Raw genomic sequence first — 23,509 nt, 5'->3', positions numbered from 1 at the left:
CTCCTTGCCCACACAGACCGGACATGTGAAATGATTTGGGCCAAGGAAAGTGACTCCCCTCCTCTACTCTGACTCATTGGTCATTTATACCTTTTGTTTGGTGTTGGTTTTTATTCCCCTTTTAAATTCTCAGCTTACCAGACAGACCTCCCCATCCTATTCCCCCCCCCAAAAACCCCAAATAATTCTTTCCATAAGCTATTTCTCGAGAACAAAACAAACAGAAAACCATAAACAACAATTAAAAAATAAAACAACCAAAGAGTTTACATGAAAAGCAAGCACTCAGAAGGAAAATATTAGCAGCAAAGTAGTTTTAATGTCATCTAGTCCCCTCCGGTTCCTGTTGCGTTATCGGTTGTTGAATATGACCTCCAACCAGCATGGGCAGCTGCTGATGAACTGCCTTGTGTAACACTGGCCCCAGCCTTTCACGAAGCTGATCTGCACGGTGAAGCCTGTCCACGGCTGCTGCATGAACTCGTGGTCATTGGGCCGCTGCAAACTGTATGCTTTCTCATAGTCAAAAGCCTTGATGGAAAAACCCGGGAACACCTTGTGCACCAATAACGTCCTGGAGTCGGGGTTATCCAGTGTGGCCGACTTGATGAAGATGGGGTAACTACTGCGGTTGTACACCCACACGCCGTCTACTTCTCTAGTCAACTGAATGCCGCAGCCAATTTTGCTACGGACTTTCTGTACCAGCTGACTCTTGTTGTCCGAATTGAGCTGTCCGAGGCAAAAGCCATTCCCCTGAGGTAGATCATAGAAGATGTCCAAGGAGGGCTCTTGGACAGAGTAGAGCCGACCCACTCTTGTTTTCTCCTCCCAATACGCTACCACGCACCAGTGTGACTGATCCCCAGGCTCCTGAAGAAGTTGGGAATCTAGGGAAGGAAAAAAGAAATCAGAACTGTAAGAAGTGGCTAGCTTTGCACCTTCTCCAAAGCAAAAGAACTTTGTGATTTATATGTATCAAAGGCTCCTTCCAGGATAATCTGGGGCCAACAGTTTCTCCAAATTGTCCTTGACTGAGCATTTAGTTTAAACACTCTTTTCATGATTCAATTCAATTTACTTAGATTCACTAAGCAATTACTAAATTATTAAATGCCTGCTGCTCATACTATCTTTCTTGTATATACATCTTTTTTTTTGCAGGCTATCTCTCCCCCATTAGAATGTGAGTTCCTTGAGGGACCAGGGTCAGTGATTTTGCCATTCTTTTCATCTCCATTGCTGAGCAGTTGTTACCCATAGCATGACAGACAATGTAGACACAAAAGAAAAAAAATGGTCCCTGCCCTCAAGGAGCTTATTTTCCTCACGGGATTATCTTCCTTAATAGGGAAACCCTAGAGCACTTTGAGATACATGTACACATCCGTAACTCACTATTTGCTATCTCCCTCATTTCTCCCTAGTCCCTTGTGAGAATGTATTGAATCATGGAAACGGAAGCAACGGCAGGTCGTCTAAGTATGTCTCCATCCTTTTCCTGATGAGGCCCTCCAAAAGTAGATTTCAGATCCCTGGGGAGAAAGTTGGAGACAAACATCCCCAGTAGAAACCTCAGATGGGTGGGAGATAAGTCCCCCCAGTTGATCTCCAAACTCTCAGGCCTGAAGAACAGAAAGCAATTCAACCTTTGAATGTCCCTGCTCTTAAACATGAGGGCATGCTGAAGCATGACTTCACCCCAACCTGAGCCCATGAAAGGGCACCACTTGGGCTCTGGACAGGCATACAACCTTGGGCACATTCTCAATCCTTTCATGAGATATAGTAATATCTGGGTCTAAACCCAAATGGAAGCCAAGAGATTTCCCAGCAGCCTAATCACATCACTATACAGCTGGTGAGGACACAGTGCTGGCGAGACCAAGAGTGTAGTTCACAGAATTCAGCCACGAGGGATGTGTTGTTTTCATCTAACTGAATCTCAGGCGTGGATAGGATTTTTTATTTTACAAATAAGGAAACTGAGACGAGGCATAGAGAAGTTAGGCAATTTGCCCAAGGTGACATGGGCAGGATGTAGAAGAGCTAGGTATTATAGTTCATCTAGTACAATCTCCTCACCTTACCAATAAGGAAACAAAGATATCAGGTTCGAGACTAGAATCCAGGCCTCATAAGTCAATCCAGCAATCAGTTTTCTACTGCATACTGCCTGACTTTCAATATCCCTGCTCTGGCCTTCTATCTCTTTCACCAAGGAGTATGCCTTAGTCAGAAGGGTTAGATGAGGGCATGTGACCAGCAGAGAAACAACTTAAGACATCCATCCTATGCTAAGTTAAAAACCAGTAGTCGATTCACAAAGATGGCACTAGAGCTATCCTGGAAAATTGTTTTTAAAAATTTAAATCTGGACGAATTGAGACTGAAAGATAGTATCCTGCAGTCTGGGAGGCCTGGCCTGCATCTCAGAAAGAAAGACTGTGTCACAGAAACTGGCCTTCAAGTCCTACAAACACCCCTGTGTAGGGAGGATGATGGGAACGTTCCACATTACAGTGTGATAGGCTGCTCTCCCTCCATGCCTTGCTCCTTTCTTCCACCTCTCCCAAGCCCCGCCCCATGGCCTGACACGAAGAAAGTTTCCTGGACCTCTTTAAGAAAGCCTCCAGCCCAGGAGTGTTTTTGGTATTTGGGGTGCATGTTTCTTTAAATAGATGTTTGTGCACATTAAAAAGGGGGAATCGTCAGGGGTGGCTACAGCTGTAATTTACCTCTCCCTCCTCATGCCTGGAGCTGGAGTAATAAATGTAAGGTTCAGACAGAGAACTATAAATCTGCCTGAGCTGCAGGAATAGCTGTGGTTTTTGGCGGCAGGGTGGGGACCGGAAGTTTTGTATTTGTTAACAAAAATTGGGAAAGGGGAGGGGGGAGAAGTGTAGAGTGGGGGGGAGGGTTGTTCCTTTAACCCTCCCTCCTCCCTATAGCCTTTTCAAGCAACTGGGGGAGAGATTGACTGATCATCACCCAGACAGACAGAGGGAAAGGAAAAAAGGGAGTGGGTTCTGGTGCCCACCTCCCTGCCCCCAGCCCTTGAAAAGGACTGCTGTCGGCAGGGTGAGGATCTGAGTATAGTTCAGCCCAGTCACCTCCTTCCAACTTTTACAGACATGTTAAGACCTGGGAACTATTCAGGTCTATAAACTTAAAAAAAGGCAGCAGCGTTTAGCCTTAGATTTCAGTCCCTTATGAATAAGTTGGTGAGCTAACTTATACTCCACCAGGCCTCAAAAGGGAAATGGGGATAGTTGGTCTGTCTGTCTGTTTCACATCCCCCCCAGCAAAGGGACAAGACAGTAGCTGGATTATCAGGACAGTAACTTATTCCTGAAGAGCATCCATTGGCTGCCCAATAGGATAGTAAACATCAACCCTCACTGAATTATCAGAAGTTCACTTGTGCAACAGATAACAGTTAAACAAAAATATTCCTAGTTTGTGCATTCATATACCCTTGGAAGTCCTGGTTGGGGGGGGGGGGGATGCCTTCTGAAATGTAAGCACTTCATCTCAGAAAACAAATCTGAATGGGAACTCTGAGTCTATCCATGGGAGTTCTGGAGAGAAGCGGAAAGGATGAGAGACAGAGAGAGAGACAGAGAGAAAGACAGAGAGAGGAGAGAGAGATTGAGGAGAGGGAGAGACAGAGACAGAGAAAGAGAGAGAGATTGAGAGGAGAGATGAGAGAGACAGAGTGTTAGAGGGTAAAAATGATGGAATCCTAAAATCTTAGGCCTGGAAATTGAGAGAAAACCAGAAAAGGAGTGGAGAAGAAGTGAATAGGAGAGAATATACAACCTGCATGTAGGAGAAAATGGTTTTCCCCTTTTGAAGGGCAAATTCTGCCTCCTTTTAGGTCGTTCGCCTTGAAAACTCCCCTTTTCTGAGCCCCACAATACTTTGTTTCATACACTTCTGTCCCACTGAAACCTGGCACCAAATAAACAGCAGGGAAGTAAAAAGCCTAGGGAGGGAGAAGGGGGAAAGGCAAGGAAGGTGGAGGGGCAGGCTGAGGGGAGAGCCAGGGATCAAATTACCTCCAACCTAGTCCTCCTAAACCACCTCAAGGGAAGTTTAGGGAGTTGGGGGTGGGAGGGAAAGATGTGCACCAAAAGGGAAAACCAGCTTCCATTTTTAAAAGGGGAAGGGGCCTACGACTAGATTCCACCAACAGTCTGTCAGGTACCCCTTATCTAAAGTTCTATATGGCCTATGACACTTTCTGCCTCCCACTTAGAGCGTGTGAGTGAGTAAGAGACGGAGACAGAGAAATCTTGCAATCTTAGACTGAATTTTCTTTGTAGACCAGCCAGTCCACCCTGCAATTTTCAGCCAGACATACCCCAGGAAAGGGAAGTTTCCCGATTATGTTAATAGCCTAGCCCAAATAAACTGCAGAGTGTGGGTTATCTGTCTGTGTGTTGAGTAGAAAGGCCTTGAAAGCTAACTCCCTTGTGCAAAAAATGGGGAATGGGGTTATGTGTGCCGTGTGCTGCCTTCCCTCCTTCTCACCTGTTCCTTATTAAAGCAGGATCTTGGTAAAGAAGATTTCCTTCTCTAACCTCTCCCCACCCCCAGGAAAAATCTAAATTAAAGCAAATGTGACTTGACTACCCTATACTGCCATATACTTCTACTTTTCCCAGTCCTGCCCAAATGGGCTTCTCTGAAGCAGAAGCACAGAAATTCCTCATTTATATCAGCATTGACATTTCTCCCACAATTTACAACTTTGGGGAAACGCAATACAGATCCTATGTAGACAATCCGCTGGCTAGGAATGGCATTTCCCACAATTTGCTTGATTCTCAGTCATGCTTGATAGTTGAATTAATATAGGGACAGCCCTGAACAGCAGGATCCCAGAGAAGAAGTAACTAAAATGCTTGGCACTGTCTTTAGAGAGACCCGGGTCTCCTGCAGCAGCCCCCCAGAAAAGGATTCATATATAAATCATGAGGTACAGCCTGGACATCTGATGAGGGGGCTCCGGTAATCCATTCCTGGGAGAAAGCACCAGGTTGGTAACCTGGAATGCCAACCACTTCACTCCCATTCTACTATCTATCTCATTATTCTTCCAGATACCTAGGGGAGGGTGATCAGTTTGATTATTTCTTTCAACTAAGGGCTCTCCCCACCAGAAAAGAGGTATTGTGGTTGTTGTTGCTGAAACTGTAGCTGTTTGTTTTAAAACTAGGAAAAGACAAGCTGTGTGTAAAAAGCAATCAGATGCCTGCTAACAATTTTTCATTTTACTATGGTTTAGGGAATTTTTGGAACACACCAGGAAAATGCTGAATCGGACTGAAATTCCTTTAAGGTGTTTTACCTCCCCTATCCCCTCCCCCTTAAAACATAAAATTCCCCCTTTACAAGGAAAGGAAGAAGGGAGGAAGGGGGAAGGCGATTTTACCTGTGTTTGCACTAGCATTAGTAAGAACCACTTAACAAGTAGCAAGTCGCTTGCTACCACTTACAAAGAGTTATTTAATTGCCCTGGTCATGAATGAACAGACCTTTATAGAAGACCAAAAGTTCATGAATGAATCTCACTTGGGGGCTGTGTTCAATGACATGGGGTGACCAGACCTCAAGGCCACATTTTAGGCAAGGGAGGAATTTTTCCTTTTTATTTGATGGTGTGAGGAGGGGAAGATGGGGAGGAGAGTGAGGCCAGCAAAGCAGGCCCTCCCACCACCACACTTCCACTAGAGGGGCCACTAAGATGGAAACTGGGATTGCAGGCAGGGAAATGCTCAAAGAATCCAGGCAGGGCTCTCTCATCATGCCAAGGCATGGGGGTATGGGAAAGGGCTGTGGAGAGGGAGAGTGTAGGTTCACAGGCCTCAATCACCCTTCATCCTCCACTCTGTATGTGCTCTTTCCTCTGAAGGGCAATAGATGCAGCCTACTGAAAGACCAGGGTTTCTTAACCCTTTAATGTGTCACCATCCCCTTTGTCACTCTGGTTGAAGGCGGTGAACTCTTTCTCAGAATAATGACTTTAAAATGCCTAAGATTACAAAGGAGACCAATTATATTAAAAATGCATGTTTTGCTTGACTGAATTTATGTGATACAGGGGCTCTGTATTTTTTTTTGCTTTATGGGATAGGAGGTAGGATAATGAATAAAAATGAATGCTTAAAAAATTTAAATTAATGTTTTTTTAACTGCCTCCTGTAATCTATCCATGGAATATGTAGGTGTCTATGGACCCCCAGTTAAGAACTCCAGTTTTACAGAGAGATAAATTGTGTGAAATCAGGGGAGGGGAGGAGGTAAAGATAACACCTGAGACAGGTTAGAGGAGAAACAAAGATGCAGTGGAGGAGCGTGTGAGTTTTGGGACCCCAAGATTGCTTACAAGGTAATAAATATATGTAAAACTGCTGAAGAATTAAAGTCAAGCCAGCAATCCTTTCTTATGATGATGATCACTACCATATTTCTTTAGAAGTCCTATTCTAAAGGGTACAGAAGATTTAGGAGGAAATATTTAGTCAGGAAGAGTAACTATAAGGGTCACACTAGAACCCAAAGCCTCACCCCAATTTGGCAATTAGTGTATAAAAAAGCATGAAAAAAGATGCAAGGCTGCAACCCTGCAAGTTGATGCTGAAACAGCAGCTCCAGGGTTCCCTAATCATACATACACAGGAATCACAAGTCCGTTGACTATTCTGCCCTTACTTTAAAACCCACACCATATATTAAACCTCAAAGATTGTATTTTCCCTTCCCTCCAAAGTTATCTAACACAATCTAGGAATTTCATCCAAAAAAAAAAAAAATTTCACTCGGCCGGCCAGCCAGCCATCCAAACAAAAACACTTAGAATGTTTTACTTTTTAAATTTTATTCAAAAGCACTATGGGATTAAGTTGGAGGTGGGATGTATAAAAATGAATTCCACAAGGCTAGTTCCCTCAATAAGCTTCCAGTCAGGTAGGAGAGTGCTTACAGATTACACTGTAACTAGGAAGAACGTGAGATGTTTACCAGGGAGGAGGTTGGGGGGAGTTGGAAGCACGTTGGAGTAGAAAGAGCACAGGATCTGGATTCCGGGTACCTGGGTTTAAATTCTAGATCTGAGATGTCACTTCTGACCTCAGACTGCACATCTATAAAAATCATCATTTGGACAAGATGAAATGTAAGGTCTTGTTGTCCTATATTAGAACTCCCAACTTCCTAAGAGTCATAATAATAATTTCTATTTTCATAGCACTTTAAAAGCTTGCAAAATGCATTTCCCCCCTCCTAATAATCCTTTAAGATATTCGTCGATGGAAAATTAAGTGAGGCCTAAAGTGAAGTGACTTGAAACTATCAGAACAAGGATCTAAATCCAGGTCCTCTCCTGAAGACAGGTTCTTTCCATTAAGCCATATTGCCATAAAATAAATTCAATGCTAAAATTAGCCTGAATGTAACAAAAATCTCTAAGGACTCAAATGTCACTTCTGATCCTGCTGTGTTCAGTATTATTGTGTGAGGGAAGAAGGAGGGGCTGAATTGTACAGGAGTCTAGGGAAAGCCCTTGGGGGGGGGGGGTTGTTTTCTTATGTGGAATCCTAGAAGAGAGATCATTTTCCTTTTCTCTTACAAAGACAAAATCTGAAGACCGGAGCAGGTTAAATTTATACTGTAAAAATTCAACCCAAGTAAGCATAATTTTTGGAATCAAAGAAGGAAATGTCCCTCCACTATCTACTGCCAAAACATATCTTTCCATCCTGCAAAAAGTAAGTATAACAAAATAGAGCTACTTGGGTTGTGTCCTGGGGCTAAACTGAAATCAGCCCAATCTCCACACACTCTGTAGTTGTCAATGATCATTGACTGGTACCTGAAAGCAGCCTCCAAGGTTCTCATATCACCAGATTCTATGTTTATTAGTACACTCTATTTATTATCAAGGCTGGAAAGTGGATTCATGTTCTAGAAGTTTCCAAGAAAATGAATTAGGAAAATGTTTCCTCCTGTGCCTCTTTGTATGCCCCCATAATGCTTAGCACAGTACTGGGTGAATAGACAGCACTTAATATTTGAGGCCTTTAAAGCTGACAGCCCAATGTAATAATCCAACCTTGGACTAGCCTTCATTTACTCGTTTTCTTTGCAAGAATAGGGTCAGTAGAAATGCTTCTGGCCTTTCTTCCTAGGCCCCAGTTAACTTTGCAAGAAGGCACTAGCTTGACAGATAATAGAGGTTAATTAACTTGGCTGAGATTTGATATTATAGTAACTTGTGACTTCAGGGAAGTCACTTTCCATCTCAGTTTTCTAGTCTATAACATAAAGGAATCTTCTTAGATGATCTCTAAGACTTCCTCTTCCTTCCTACATTCACATTATAGGAATCTGATTTGTTTTAGATTTGTAATAAAGAATGCTGATTTCATTAATTTTACTACCTTGGCAAAGGAGAGGGGAGGAAAGGAAGGTTAGTTAACTAGCTATTAAAAAAAAAGTTATTAGAGCTAGTAGAGTTCTTGCAATTATTTACCAAAGGTGGGTTGAGGGTGGGGAGAAGGGACTGGAAACGGATAGCCATCCACCAAGCAAGTCAGACATGTGGCTTGACTATGTTTTAACTTAAAAACAAAAAACTGATACAAGCACGTTTCTCTTCCTTGTCATTCATCATTCCCCAAGAGAGGGTGCTAAGAGGAATTTCTTTCTCCCAAGTCATTACCCTACCCCCCTCAACATTTCCCTCCAGATCATCCTTTTCATTTGCCAGTCTTTCACCCCCACACTTTCATAAGCACAGCCCAAGTAGCTAGCAATGAAATCTATGATCCTGCCAGCAAGATAAATCCATAAATGTGACATTACAGCCAAAAAGTGATGAGTAATCAATTACAAGGGCTAACAATTATTGCCATGGTCTCCCCCACCCCTCAAAACTTCTTAAATGTTCAGCTCAAGGGTGATGTCCTGTAACCACCAACCAAACCCTTGCACCCCCCCTCCCCAAGAAACAATACAAAATAGTGCTTTGTAGTCAAAGAATACAATTTAGAGGGGGAAAAAAGGGGGAGGGGTGCAAATCAAAACCGCCTGTCTGTCTCCAGTGGTTGGGCTGACTCCTGCTTCCTCTGTCCCAGCATTCAGTCCTCATCAGCCATGCAAATTATAGAGTGTACTGGCTGCTGTCTGAAGGCCGAATTCTGACTTAGCTCAGAGAAAGCCTTAAAGGAAGGGTGGGGACTCCCAAGTCAGCCAAATCCATTCATAATATTTACAGTAAATGGGCCTCTCTGGCTGTTGTTTTGTATGCATCCAGCTTAATTATTTTTTGAAGTCTGAATTTCAAGAATCTTCTGGGTCTTACCAAGGCCATGCCCACCCTCTTTCAACTTTCCTACCTGTCCCCCCCTCCCCCCACCCCAACTAGAGAAACACCTCAGACTTCTTCAGAAAAAGGGCTCCACCTTTTCCACACACATTCTCCTCACTCCCCCCTCCTCTGCCTGGATGTGCTCGGCATTTATTCATCTGACTTTCTGAAGTCTGGGCTCTTTATCTCTTCCTCTCCTTCCAAGAAAGTAACCACCCCCCATCATAGAGGCAAGCTCATGGAAAACCAAGGTCTTCTAGATTCTGTCTTCCAAGCCAGACGGTTTCCTTCTCCCCTCCCCACCCCCCACCTTACCCACTCACCCCATGTCTTTTTAGTTCCCATTTCACAGTGGGAATGACTCTTTGGTTCCCACTTCACTGTCCCAGCTAAAGAAAGGGATTACTAAATTCCATAACTTTTCAAAAATAAATTTTCAAATGCACTCCAAACAAAAAAAAAATCCCAACCCTTCTATATGTAAATCTTTCTCTCTCTCCTCTTTTGAAAAAGCAGACAACTTATAGGTATGCTGGCTACATATTAAGCCTTGTAAAAATTCTCAATAAAAACTGACGCATAATAGGCCAGTATTCCAAGGAGAAAGAAGTCCAAGTGCACAGGACCATTTTTCCTGCATACCTAAATGCTTTCCTTAAGGTTGTTCTTTCGCTGTGGGTCTTTTTAATAAAGCCCTACAATGCACTGACCTACAGTTCTCTGAAAGTTATTACAAGTCCAAAAAACAGACAGTGCCCCTCCCCCTCTCCTATCCCCTACACTCCCGAAAAGAGAGCACAGCTCCGATTTTTTCTAGAGGATGGGGAAACCATTCGAAGACGTGGAAAAATACAGTGAGAAACAGAAGTCCTTTTCATCTCTCCCCTCCCCCGGCTCCCCTTGTTCCCTAACAATTATGAAAACTGTTTGGATGGGATGGCATTTTGAACATTTACTGCATTCCAGCCAATAAATTCCATTCCTGAATCTGATGGAAAAGGCGGTCCCCCCCTCCTCCTTTCCTTCCCTGCCTCCCTCCCTCCTCCCTCTGCTCACTCCCTGCTTTCATTCCTTCTGTCTTTCTTTACAACCTAATACCCTGTCGACTGGAGGCCAGGGCTGTACTTACAGGGAAAAACAACAGATCGCCAGACTGGAGACAGTATGCAGACTGAGAAAGTTAATCATTACTTCTGTCTGCCTTCATAATCTAATCACTTCTATTCCTAAACCCAAGCTGTCCAGCCAGTTGGGCCCTCCCACCCCTCCACCCCAAAAGCACCCATGACCTGCTAGGACCAGATTCACTCTACCCACTCCCACTCCCCCAGCCCCAAATGCCCATGACCCCAAATGAACTAGTACCAGGGTGGGGGCTAAGGTCACACACACAACCCCCAGGCCACCAGAGTCCACCTGCCTTGCCCCTATGTGCTCCCATGTCCCAGTATCTCAATGAAAAACAAAAGAAAACCTGAGGGGGGAGAGGGGGGGCTGGGGCTAATGGCACACGTGGATTTCTTGCTTCTGCAGAGAAGCCCCATTCCCCTTTCCAACACATTTTTGCTCGATGTCAGTTGTTTCTCTTATCTTGACACAAGCGGAGCTTCATCTCAGTAGTGTCCCTCAACCCCATCTCAAATTCAGTTCAAAGCTTTGTCTGGGATTCAAAATCCATTTGCTGATCTCTGTCCCCACGGACACACGGACACATGCAGTAACTCTGGAAATTAAGCCACACATACTAGTAGATGCTCTCTGATGTTATGCCAGGCTTTCCCCAAAAGGATATACGGCCTCTGCCTAAGGACCCCAGCTCCTAATGAATTCTGAAAGAATCTAATGACAGTTCAAGACATCTTTAGAAACCCAACAACTGAGCAGTCCTCTTCCCCAGGATATACAGACTCACAAATGAATAGACTCTTTGGTTCCAATGGTTTCTGCCCCTTTCCTCCCAAAAAAAACCCATGATCAGAAGGAACTTTGTAGTCTCTGTGATATGAACAAAAATGAAGGTATAATTCCCATTTCTACCATGGGGCAAGCTATTGGGGCTCCTTAGTTATAGATCGTGGCCTGTTTAGAGGCCCCAGCTGCAATGTTTTGCCCAGAACTGACTCTTTCTGCAAAATCCAAGACTAGCAAGATAGCCTTATATATCTGTGACAGCTGCAAAGACTCCTCCAAAATATGGCTCTCTGACTTCCCATGATTCTCCTTCATAGACAGAAGACTCAAGTTACTTACAGAATATTATGGAGACTGATTTTCACCGCCCTGGTGATGCTGTATAGTGCCTAGAACTGAGCAGTAACTCAGTCATTGGTATTTTTCAAAGGGTTCCATGGGGGGTGGGGGCCTTTCCTTTTAAAAAAATTTCTTTGACCAATGATGGAAAGACTTGGGTAACTGGGAGCCAGAATGAATCACTGAAAAGGGGTTGCATTATTTTTTTAGCTCTTACAGGAACACCTTAAATCTTTATCATCAAAGAGTGAAAAGTCAGGATTAATCAATGTAAAAGAAATGATGTGATTTGAAGTTGGGGGTCTGGGTTCAAATATCTACTCTAATCATCTGTATGCATTATCTTTCTGAGCCATTTGTAAATGAGGTTTGAGGAGATGACCTCTATGACCCCTTCCAATTCCATATCTATGATTCCAACCACGAAGCCACTAGACACCCACAGGCCCTGATGTCTGAGTGGCCTTGAGAAAATTCTCAGCTAGGAAACCACCAGACAGAATTGGGTTGGAGTCCTCCCCCTGACTCCAACTTCCTATCTTTGCCTCCTTATGAGGATCCCAGAGGGTTGGTGGCTGAGCATTCACTGGGAGTCATAAAACAAGAGAACCTAGGGGTCTGCTGGGGCATTTGTAAAAGGACAATAGGGGGTGGGCACAAAAATGAAATACCTTGCTTGGGTTATTGGATGACTTTTTGTAACGGGTAGGGGGGGCCCTTACAGGTTTGGTAGTAACTTTCAGGAAAAGGTTCTTGCCGTTGAGACCCATAAATCTTAAAGCACAAATTTCATCACCCAAGGGGACTCCAACCAGAGTTGAACACATATGGGCTCCCCAGTTCCTTCCCCTCCTCTCCTGTCTGCACTATCGAGGCATTAAATAATATTGTTCCAGATGTTAATGAATATCTGACTGTGCCCCATGACCACCCCCAGGCTGTACTATTTACTAGGGTGGGGCTTAGTTCATCAGAGCTCCTCAGATGTACACAAATACTCATTACTCAGCACTTGGGACTAGTTCTTTTAAAAATAATTGTACCTATCTGCAGTCACCTGATAATCAACAATGGAGAGAAAAGAAAGGAAAGGATCGTGAGGCAGAAACCACTGGAAGACCTCTTATCTACCCATCCCTTTACTTTGCCTTAGTTACTAAAAATCAAAACGACCTGTTAATGAACCCCTCAATTCAAGGCAGGGAACCTAGGGTTAAACAGCTCCATCACCATGAGTGTCAACAAGCAGATGAAGGGACCTGCCGGCCAGCCTTGGGCCGCCCAACATTCCCCTCTTGCTTGTGTCTTTTTTCTTGCTGTTGCTAAATCCTCTTACCTACGTGCCTGCCTAGATTCATTACTTTCAGCTTGAGGTTAGGGATGGTAAGCCACTGGCACCTTCATGACCCTCCTCCAAATGCTGCACAAAAGCACAGCCCAAAACTTAACGGCAAAAATGCCATCTGTCCAACTGTCTCTTACTGCCAGCCTCTACTTCCTTGGGGTCACCCAATACCAGCTGTCAGACCAAGTCATGGCATGGGCCAAAGATGACAAAAAAGCTGGTTTTACAGGACTATTTCCTCACGTTAACACCCTTGAATGATGAGGTTGGACAAATTAGCCTCTAAGACCTCCTTAGGTCCTAGGTGCCATGTTTCCTTGTGACTCTCAACTCCATCAGGATTCCAGAACAGATGGGGGCCCACTGGCTTCTTCTGCCATCCCCCTAGGAACTAGAGCAGGATGGGACCTCAGAGCTGACCCAGTCCAACCCTCTTATTTAGCAAAGAGAGAAACTGAGAGACAAGAGACAAGGTGGCTTGCTCAAACTCACAGGAAGTAACAAGGAACCAGGATCTGAAGCCAAATTCCATGTTCTTTTGACCACAGATGCCAGACAAATGGATCCACCTAGCTCTGGTCCTCATGCCAGAGGTAGCTAGGTAGTAGAGTGGACTTATTTGCCGGGTGACCCTGAACCAGTCACTCAACTCTCTCCCAACCAGTTGCTTCATGTGTAAAAAAGGGTTAATAAGAGCACCTCCATCACAGGATTGTTATGAGGATCAAAGGAGAGATGCAATGCAAACATTTTGCAAACTTTTAAAGCCCTAATAGAAATGTTAGGTATTGTTACAGAAAGCAATGACCGCACCTGATTGGAGCAACTTCCCAGAGAGACAACCAAGCACCCACAACTCTCCCAGGTGATGCTCACACCATCCGACAAAATTTACCAGGTGTGGGGAGAGGGAACGCCAAGGCACTTCTGAGCCCTACTTGCCATCTTCTCAGCTGTGATACAGCAGGACTTGCCTGCTGTTCTCTCACCCTTACCAGATGTTCAACAGTGCTTTTAGGTACAGATACCTTAAGGCTCAACGTGAACTGTATAAATAAACTAAGGGCAGGAGATCCCAAAGCTGACCACAAGTTTAGTGACTATTCTATGCATGAGAATAAAGAGCAGAGGTGCCGCCAACAAGAAGACTTACAGAAACTAAGCCCGTGCACCAAAGTAGAAACAACTGGGTTCTCCCACCCAGTGATGTGGAAATTCTTCCTCCCTACATCACTCATCTGATGGTGAGAGATTTACTTAATGGCAAATAGCCTGCTGCTACAATTCTGATTGCCAGGCCTTTAGGTGGACATTGCCACTCGGAATGGCTCCCCAAACTCTTAGGGCACCCTGTGCATTTACTCCCCTAGGAGCCCAAGCTAGAACACAGCACTTTCAGAGGAACTTGGAAACCCTCAAGTTTCCTTTTCAGCTGGGCTCTAGCTCTATTTGGTGCCCTGGAAAGAGTCTCAGGGAACATCAAGGAACTACTGGAAGAAACCGATGAAGTTAGCAGGAAAAAAGCAATGCTTTAAAAAAAAAAAAATACAAATGCATACATGCAAAACAATGGATCCAGCACTGAAGACAACTCGGAGGTGAAAAGGGTAAGGGCATGAGTGCCAACTGTGGCCCTCCACTCCCACCCCCCCATCATTTTTGCAAGTTAAAACCAAGATAATGACACTGGGTGGGGGACCAATTTTGAGGGCTGAGCAGCCAAACCAAAATTAGCTCCCAGCCAAGAGCTGGCTTGGCCTCACCATTCGGGGAAGGAAGCTGGAAAAGTCATGAAAGATTCTTTAGTAAACTAAGAAATAAGGCTGCAGGAACGTTTCAACTGAAGGTGACCCTTCTAGGAAAATATTTTTTAAAATAATAAAAATAACATAAAGTCCTCAAACAGCCTCTTTCTTAAAGAAAATGACCTGAAAGTTCTCGTGGGAGTGAAGGGGAGGGGGAGAGGGAAACAGAAAGCCTTGCTTTCTCTCTCAGACTACCTTTCTCAAATAGCTGCCTTTTTTTTAAGGTCTTTTCTCATAAAAGGAATGATGCAATTTCCTGTCTTGTCCCAATATTTCCTGTTAACTTACAAGGTGAAAGTTATCACCCTATATTAAACCACTGTCCTAAATGCAATAGAAAGTCCCTTTCCCCACCTAAGTGCCCAGCACAGACAACCCCCCCAATACCTCCTCCCCACCCCCTTACCCCCCCAATGAGGTCTGCGACCATTTGTTAGATTTCTAACAAGGGGGTGGTTAAAAACACCTATTCCTGTTTACACCAGACAACTATGCAGCAGAAGAGGGGAAAGCCTTTACTACTAACTACTAATCACTGTCCCAGGAATGTTCTGCTCCTGGCTCACATATTCCCAATGGGAAAGAAAACAGAATAGGTCAGAAGTGGGAGAAAAATAAGCCAAAATTGAGGTAGAAATGAAGTGGCCAAAAAGACCTTTTTTTTTTTTTACAAAAAAAATTCTTCAGTGTGTTAACTAAATGGAGAACTGTGCCTCAGTTGTTAATATCTTCAAGCTGAAAATAAGCTGGAAAGGAAGCTACTTTGTGACAGTAGGCAGGCAGCCAGACTACTGTGTTGGTCATTCAATCCAGAAAGAAAGGAGAAAGGGAAAGATGGTCCTGCCAGAGATGACCGCCTAGTAGCCTGTTACATTAATAGTATTCAACCAGCCAACACAGGTCACAAGGTAAAGAGGCAGCAGCAGGGACCAGAGGGTTCATCTTCTGAAGCCCTTCAGCCCCTAAGAGATGTTAGCATTGACCCCTGGGCCCTTGTTCTGTCCAGAAAGGAGGAGGAGTTGATATCACCCAATTTGGGAGTCACCCTGACTCTGGGACTTTTGAAGATAACCCTTCTATTAACCTTAGTTAATGGTCAATGGAGGGCCGTCGTCATTTCAGCATGGCCTGGGACAGCAGTGACCTTAAAAACCAGACTGGGCAGAGACGGGGGGGAGGGAAATACATGGAGAACAGAACAAAATCTGGTGAACTTCCCCTGACAAAAAAGTTATGTTAGAAAAATAAATCCAAGAGAACTTTCCTACTTCCAATGTCTGCTATGCATATATTCGAAATCCCCTAAGAACACACAACCATCCTGCTTCAGCATTAAGAAGCCACTCTAAGAAAAATCCAACAAAGAAATCATTTTATGTCTTCTTCACCTCACCCCTCCCCCAAAAGGGCAGGTTAATGAATCTCCTTTGAAAGACTATTGCTGTTCACATTGTCTCCACTGAGGTTAAATGATCATACTTGATGATTTTTAAAGGAATTATTCAGCACAGAAACACTACCAAAAACCCCACCCATTCCAGCATTTCCATTTTCCTTCTTTCCCCTTCCCCAACAGTGCTGGTGAATTCTGGGATTCTGGCTGTTTTCAGACACTGCTCTTTAAGAAGCCCACCCTGCCTCCAAAAGAACTCTGCCAAGAAAAAGGCCTGTGAGGAGGAGGAGGAGGAGTTAGAATGAAGTGTCAGAGGCCAAAAGCTACACAGAAACCTGGCTCTGGCCCAGTATCTCCCCCACTTCACTGGCCTGGCTACATTCTGCCTCAGTCAGATGATGTGTGAGGAGAACTGTGATGCCTCGAGTCTGGCCTGGCAGCTGGGTTTGCTCTAGACTCTTCAGATGCTGTCATATCGCTGTTAACCCTTAAAAGTCCTACCCTTATGAAGGTACAACCAGGGGAGAGTCTAATGGGCAAGGCCGTATCAGAAGAAAGGGCCAAATACAATCTGTGCTTCGACAGATTAACAAAGAAAGGGCCAAACGATGTCACTCTTGCCTGATTTCCTTTATCTGTTGAAAGGAGGGGTCTGGCTGACCTAACAGACGTCTAAAGTCCCTGCCAGCTCCAAATTCACGATGAGAACCCTCAAAGGCACCCAACTTGGCTATTCTAACCCCAAGAGTTTGTCTGGACGCAATTTATCCTCAGTGAAATCACAACCCATTGGTTGGTGTTATCTCTAACCCTCCCCCACAAAAACAGGTACAATGATAGGGCACTGGTTGCTTCTCAGGCCAACTCCATTCCAAATCATATTTTCACATACAGTTTAAATTTCCTGTGATTAGAGGAGAGAGGGTGGAAGAAAGCAGAAAGGGACCGAGCTATAAAACAGGATTTTCAAACAATCCTTCTCCCTAATCATTTCTGTTTGAGCCCCAGGCTCCTAGGGTTAATGGAGCCAGGGCAAGAGAACACCTTCCTTGTGAACCATGTTCAGCTCTGTTTGTGTCTATTTTCATATATATGAAAAAATGTGTATTTTCACATATACACACAGACATACATATGTATGGGAGTATGTGTATATCTATCTTAAAGGTGCTCCTCCAGAGTCGACACAAGCCTCAAAGGTATTTTGTATATATATTTCATTAATGGTATAAGTGACATTCTTGTCACTTATACCATTAATGAAATGCCATGCAGTCAGACTAGGGTACTTCTGTTTCAAAAGATGAATGGAGGGGAAATGTATACGTCCCATTAAAGAAGTCAGAATATTGCCTAGAGTATGAGGAAACCTAATTGCAGAAGTCCTCAGTACAGCCTAATAATGATACCTGTCAATATTCAAAATCTGAGAGGTCTTTGGGCATCTGCTCCTTTTACGTCCTCCTTAAAAATCCACCAGGAAGGAGATGGGGCATCTAGGTGGCACAGTGAATAGAGCATTGGCCCTGAATTCAAATCTGACACTTGACATTTAACTAGTTGAATGACCTTGGGCAAGTCATTTAACCCCAACTGCCTTGCCTTTCACCCTCCAAAAAAAAGATCAGGAACACACGTCTAGCATCTATGGCTTTTATATTCATTTAACAGTAAAGCTCTACCCAAGTAGAAACAAAGGTTGCTGATGCTGTCTAGTCTCAGAATCTTGGCGATTTGAATAGAGGTCATCCCAGTTCCCAAAGCTGAATTGAAGAATATACCTAGAATTCTTCAAATAAGAGGCCCCCATTTAACCATCCCCCGATCAAAAGACAGTAAGTAATTGCTTGTCGCTATATATCACCTTCAGAGGCTTTCTCCTAATGTCCCTATGGAGATAGGTTAACCTAATGTTAGCATGGGAACTTAGGCCCCTTCTGACACAGGTGGATACAGACAAGTCTATTTTTGAACATTGTTCCTTAATTAAACAGTGATACAAGTGAGGGCTCCCAGAGAAAAGTCTTTTCATTCCCTGACTACCAAATGTAATGAAGCAGCTTCCTGTGGACTCCAAGGCGCCCCCCCCCCCCATCAGAGGAGCCAAACGCCTGGCTTTCCCAATGAATAAGGAGAATGTCCTCTGAAGTTTCCTGACTTTCTGAAAGATGACCCATCCCCACCGAGAGCTGAGACCTACCTACACAGATCAGCTCACACTGCCAGACCAGATTTCAGGACTAAAATCCCACACACACCCTTAAAAAACAATCCCTTTAAAATTTAAGAATCTTAGAAGAGACACTGACCCTTCCATAACAATCTGCTTATTCCATTGGCTGAGAAGAGATAACTCAGACTACTCTGATGAACCTTTTGTTGTGGGTGGCAAGGGTCACGTGTTTGCATCCCTCATGTACCTGCATATGCCGAGTGATCTTTCGGTCTAAAAGATCTGTCAAGAATGAAGACCAACTTTCAGAATGGTTTAATGAATTAATAAAGGAGAAAAGGTCCCCTCTTCCCCCACTGGTAACAGTCTCTTCCTTTTTTGCAATAACGGGTTTACTGATGATAGTAATTTGGGAAACAAAAGAAAAAACCCTCAAGGTGAGAGAAAAGGAGAGGATTTTCTTTTGAGGAATCTCAAGATCATCATTATTTTCCAAGAAAATCATCCTGAGGCTGAACTGAATAAGGCTCTATGTGTGGCAAGGACCTTAGTAATAAATGCTATGGTTCTTTAAAATTATCGGGATATTTGAAATACAACAGCCAGGAGCCCTTTTCCTGGGAGCACTACCTTTTAAAGCATCACATTCATACAGAATGAAATGGCAAAAGCACTGACTGGCAGGTCAATGTGGGCATGGGACTGTTCCTTTGTGAAGACCTCCCAAAGGCATTTCATTTTCACATTCAGCTCTCCGCACCCCTCCCACCCACCCCCTTCTTCTCCTTCTTCCCTTGCCAAAAGAATCAAGGCCCTGGCTCCGGCCTCCCCGACCTTCCTCCCACCCTGAACTGAGCCTCATTCATTAAGCCTGCTCACGCCTAGGCCAGGAAGGAAAACAGAGCACAAGGCATGTGAAAGAGACAGTCAGATTGGTTATTTCAAGGGTGAGGGAGGTGGAGAAGAACACTTACAGACAAGTTTTTACTGCCCTCCCCTCCCTACAAAGCAGTCAACTTCTCCATTAAAACACCCCTTTCCACCCCCACCCCACATCCTTAAGATCCTAGGAGACATTATAACCAGGCTACTTTCCTCATCATCTGCAGAGAAGACACACCCTGCCCAGTTGGAATGGAAAGACAAACTTCTTAAAAGGAGGAGAGGTTTGGGGTTTTTCTATTTGAAAGCCCTCAAAGCCCTGGAGATGGGCCATTCATACAATCTTTTTGATGAGTTCTGACTACTACAGTTTGTGAAGCTGCTTTCTCCCCTCCCCCTTTTTAACCCAAGAAGACCCATCTAGAAAGCCTTCTGCATCCCTCCAACCACAGTAATTTTCCTCCCTCCAAAGCTGAGAAGTTACACTTGCAGTTGTCCTGACAATGCACCTAATTAATGCCCCATCTCCCTAAGTAAAGAAAAAAGCTGGGTCTGAGTGGGAACTTTGAAGCCTTGGGAATTAGTCAATCCAGACCCAACATTCAAAACAAGTGCTCTTTCCTGTGGAAGCCTTTGCTTTAAAGTCCCCCAAGCCCCTGGCCCATCCCCCTTCTGAAACCCACAGCTCTGGTATCAGCGCCTCATTAAGCTAAATGGCTGCAATTACCTTCACGGAGAAGGGGAAAAAGTGGTTAATGATTGTTTAAAAAGAAAGTTTCTTTGCGGGCTTGGAGAAATCCTTTGGGAACAAAAGAGCAGCAAACCCTCCGGGAACTGGGATGGCCAGGGGGGGGGAGAGGGGGGAGATGGAGAATATCTGCTGCCGCAGCCCTCCAGCCCCCTTACTGAGAAGGCACTCAACCAGCCAGTGGCGTCACTTCCTGTAGCCGGCCCCTCCACCCCTGCCCCCACCCTTTCCTTCAGCAGACTAGACAGACAAGATGTTATCAATAACACAAACCTCTCGAAAAGCCCCCTTTCAGAAGCTCCGACTTACTTCCTTTGCTTATTTCATGTGGTCCTAGGGAACAGGGCCTCCTCCCTGCGTATTTCATGATTTTAAAAACAAAATTCTCTAACAACACCCTTACTATGCTGCCTTTTTTTTTTTGGTCTTGGTTCCTTCTCCCTTGTTTTTGTCTCTGGGGTTCCTCTCCAGGCTTAAAAGCCAGAGAAGATCCACAAGTTGGATTTTTCTTCCTTCCCTCAATCCCTAGATAACCTACTACTCTCTAATCCCCTTCTTCCCTTTTACCCCCTTTTTAAACTTCAGTCCTCATTAGGGCCTTTGAGTAAACAATACACTCCCCTCTCCAATCAGTCAGGATATATATTACAGGGAAATAAAAACAAACAAGGGTCTCCGGAAAGACAGCCACACCAACAGCAATTCCTGAAAACGATACTTGGGGAGGGTGGGAGAGGTGTTGGGGAGTGAGTGAAGTAGACACCCTCATGGCAACAAATCCTGCTCAGAAAGACCGGCAGACTTAAAAGGGGAAGGGGCCTTCAGGATACACTAAGTGGATTTTAACTTTACACACTTGGATCTTAAGTAACCAAGATTCCCTTAAGAAGGAGAAAGGACTCTCAGGATAGAAAGGTTAGCTTGGCACTTGCTAGCTCTTAAGATACCAGCCAATAACCTATTATTGTTCTCTTCATCTAATCTTACTTTTTTTTAAAGAACTTCAGAGACAGAGAGATATACCTAAAAATCACCTGTAGAAAAAGCTAAAGAAATCGCCACTATATATCCAGTGCCTGCTATGAGTTTTTCCTCATCAATATATATAGTTAAGAGATACTCATATGTGTGTGTATGTATATACACACGTGTCCATACAGGTATCCATCCCACTGTCACTCATTCACTTGGGCCCAGGCAGCACAGCAGCTATTTCGAATCCAGCAGCCTTCAAGAGTGTCCAACCAGTCCAACTACCCCCCATTCACCCTGATGGGTTAAACACTCCAAATTCCAGACCACCAGGCAAAATATTTCAAAGGGATCATCAGCCTCTCTAGCCTATTTGTCAAAAATATTGGGCAAATTCTTTGCCCCACCATCTTTCCTGAACACGTATTTCACAATTTTTTCCCCCTTACTCCTTTCGCTCAGCACAGCAGTGGGGGCAGCCTATAGAAAATCATCCATTTCACCTTGACCAGACCTCTAAAGTACCACAGCAATAATCACTAACCCTCAATCTGCTATGGTAGGGAACACCTATGGCAGAAGGCCCCAACTTGGGGCCTCAGCTGACAATATCTATAGAACTGGCCCAGTGACCTAATGATAAAAAAAAAAAACCCTCATCAGTGCTCTAGCAACAGGGGGCAGAAACTGCTACCAGGTATCCATCCATCCAGTTAACACACTTAAACATAAAACAACCACAAGCCAGACTAGGAACCAAAAGGCCATCCCATTTGTCTATTTTTTTTCCAAGTGGGTCAGGAAATAACTGGGCAAATAAGGTAACAGGTCTTACCTGAAAGCCCCCCAGGGGCCAGAAAATTAGTTCCCCCTGTTTCAGTGGAGGAAGGCACAGCATCTGGACACTCTGCTGTATCAGGAGTGGTGAGAAGACAGTTGTAAAAAGAAAAAAGAAAGAGGTTATTATTTTTTAAGCATACACTCAAACAGTGTTAAAGAGTGACCATACATTCCAAACTGTTTACTCCAGGAAATGATGCTTATCACTAATTGTCTACTCCAGGATTGCTGCACATCATGAGACAGACCATGTTAGTTTGTCACCCCTGTCTGGGCTCTATGCTACCCAGTTAATCATTAGTCAAGTCATGCAAAATTACAGACTGGCTGGAATCTCTTTTATTACAAGTTCTCCATTGAAGAAATCAAGTCAGCCATCTTTCCTTTTGGGGCCAAGGTCAAAGGCAGTTTAGACTGCTTCCCCCTACTCAAGCTCTGGGTATAGAAATCAAGTCAGCCATCTTTCCTTTTGGGGCCAAGGTCAAAGGCAGTTTAGACTGCTTCCCCCTACTCAAGCTCTGGGTATATACTGCTACCCAAACCTTTTCCAAACCACATCTAAATCTTCAGTCTCTTCCAAGGAAAAACACCAGGCTACTGTGCAGAGCTGGTCACTCCTCGTGTGTCCAAAGTTCTGTTATTCAGCTAGGTTGGAGCTTCTTACTCACTAGTTTTGCTGTTTAATTCCTTTTCCTTCTACCTCTCTGGGGCCTCAGTTTACAATATCTACTGAATGGGCTATAGCCCATTTGAGCTTTGGGTAACCTGGGAGAAATAATTCAGTAGGCTGGATAAGTGGCTGGACTCAACTTTTCTCAATGCCTTACTGACAAATAAAGAGAGGAAAAAAAGCTTATTTCCCCAAATCTCCATAATTGCCTATTGCAAAGCCCAACTCACATCTCATCTTCTTGGTGAAGCCTTCCTTGGCCTCCCCCCCACCTTCCTTTTTAGCCTACTAACATTTTATCAGATTCTGTCTTGGCAGATGTGCTGAATGTACCATCGTCCATCTTCCCAGCTAGACTGCAAACCTTTCATGCTTCTTGGTATCCCAAGTGCCCAACACTAACACACTCAATAAACCTTCTGAGTTAATGATGAAGATCCCCCCCCCCATCCCCAAAGAAGCAAACATTCATTAATAATAAGTGCTAAAAGCACAAAGCTTGGGACTGGAGATCCAAATGCAAAAATCAGTCACCGACCCTCCTCACCCCAAGAAAAAAAGGTAACCACAGGTAACAAATATGCAAGTCAATGATGGGATCCAGCCATGGCCAACTCATAATTCATTTCTTGGTCCCCGAAATGGGACCAATCCCAATAGCAACATTGACTTAGAAATGGTACGTGTTCACAGAGGTATTAGGTGCCTACTGGATAGTATACTATAGGCCTATAGGCCCCTTCTTCTCCAAAAACTTCTCCCACCCCTGTATAAGGTATGAAGACATTCCCAACTTGTAGTGCAGACCTCTAACTTGCTAACAAGTATGGTAAGGATCCTCCAAGCTCTGCCCTAGGGCTGGGAATGCTCTGCTTAGTTAGCAAGGCTAACAGAGAATCCTTCATAGGAACTGGGCTCTCCTAAGGCTGGCCCTTTTGTTAAGTATATTGTCTAGAGTTTAAACCACCTCCAGACTAGGAAGGCTACACCCTCCTTCCTCTCCCTCTGTCCCCCCCCCCCCCCACTATCCAGGGCTATCACAGGACTGTAGCAGC

At 44.3% G+C, this 23,509-nt stretch overlaps 1 protein-coding gene across 4 annotated transcripts in view; it reads right to left on the bottom strand.

Moving 5' to 3' along the window:
• Positions 1-6: 6 nt before the first annotated feature.
• SMAD7 (SMAD family member 7) overlaps positions 7-23,509 on the bottom strand; it is a 70,508-nt gene continuing 47,005 nt past the window's right edge. For 2 of the 4 annotated variants that reach the window (XM_069104427.1, XM_069104422.1), the window contains exons 3-4: positions 21,780-21,854; positions 7-890 (exon numbers count right to left, since the gene is read on the bottom strand). In XM_069104427.1, coding sequence (XP_068960528.1) covers positions 352-890; positions 21,780-21,854 — 614 coding nt within the window. In that variant the 3' untranslated portion in view covers positions 7-351. The remainder of the gene's footprint in view (positions 891-21,779; positions 21,855-23,509) is intronic. The other 2 variants (XM_069104433.1, XM_069104424.1) reach the window with 1 other exon arrangement.

Source organism: Petaurus breviceps, unplaced genomic scaffold, assembly GCF_028583685.1.
Source record: "Petaurus breviceps papuanus isolate PSGF00001 unplaced genomic scaffold, PetGlider_PUasm1.0 131, whole genome shotgun sequence".
Classification (NCBI taxonomy): domain Eukaryota; kingdom Metazoa; phylum Chordata; class Mammalia; order Diprotodontia; family Petauridae; genus Petaurus; species Petaurus breviceps.
This window is presented reverse-complemented; position numbering and strand designations above follow the sequence as displayed.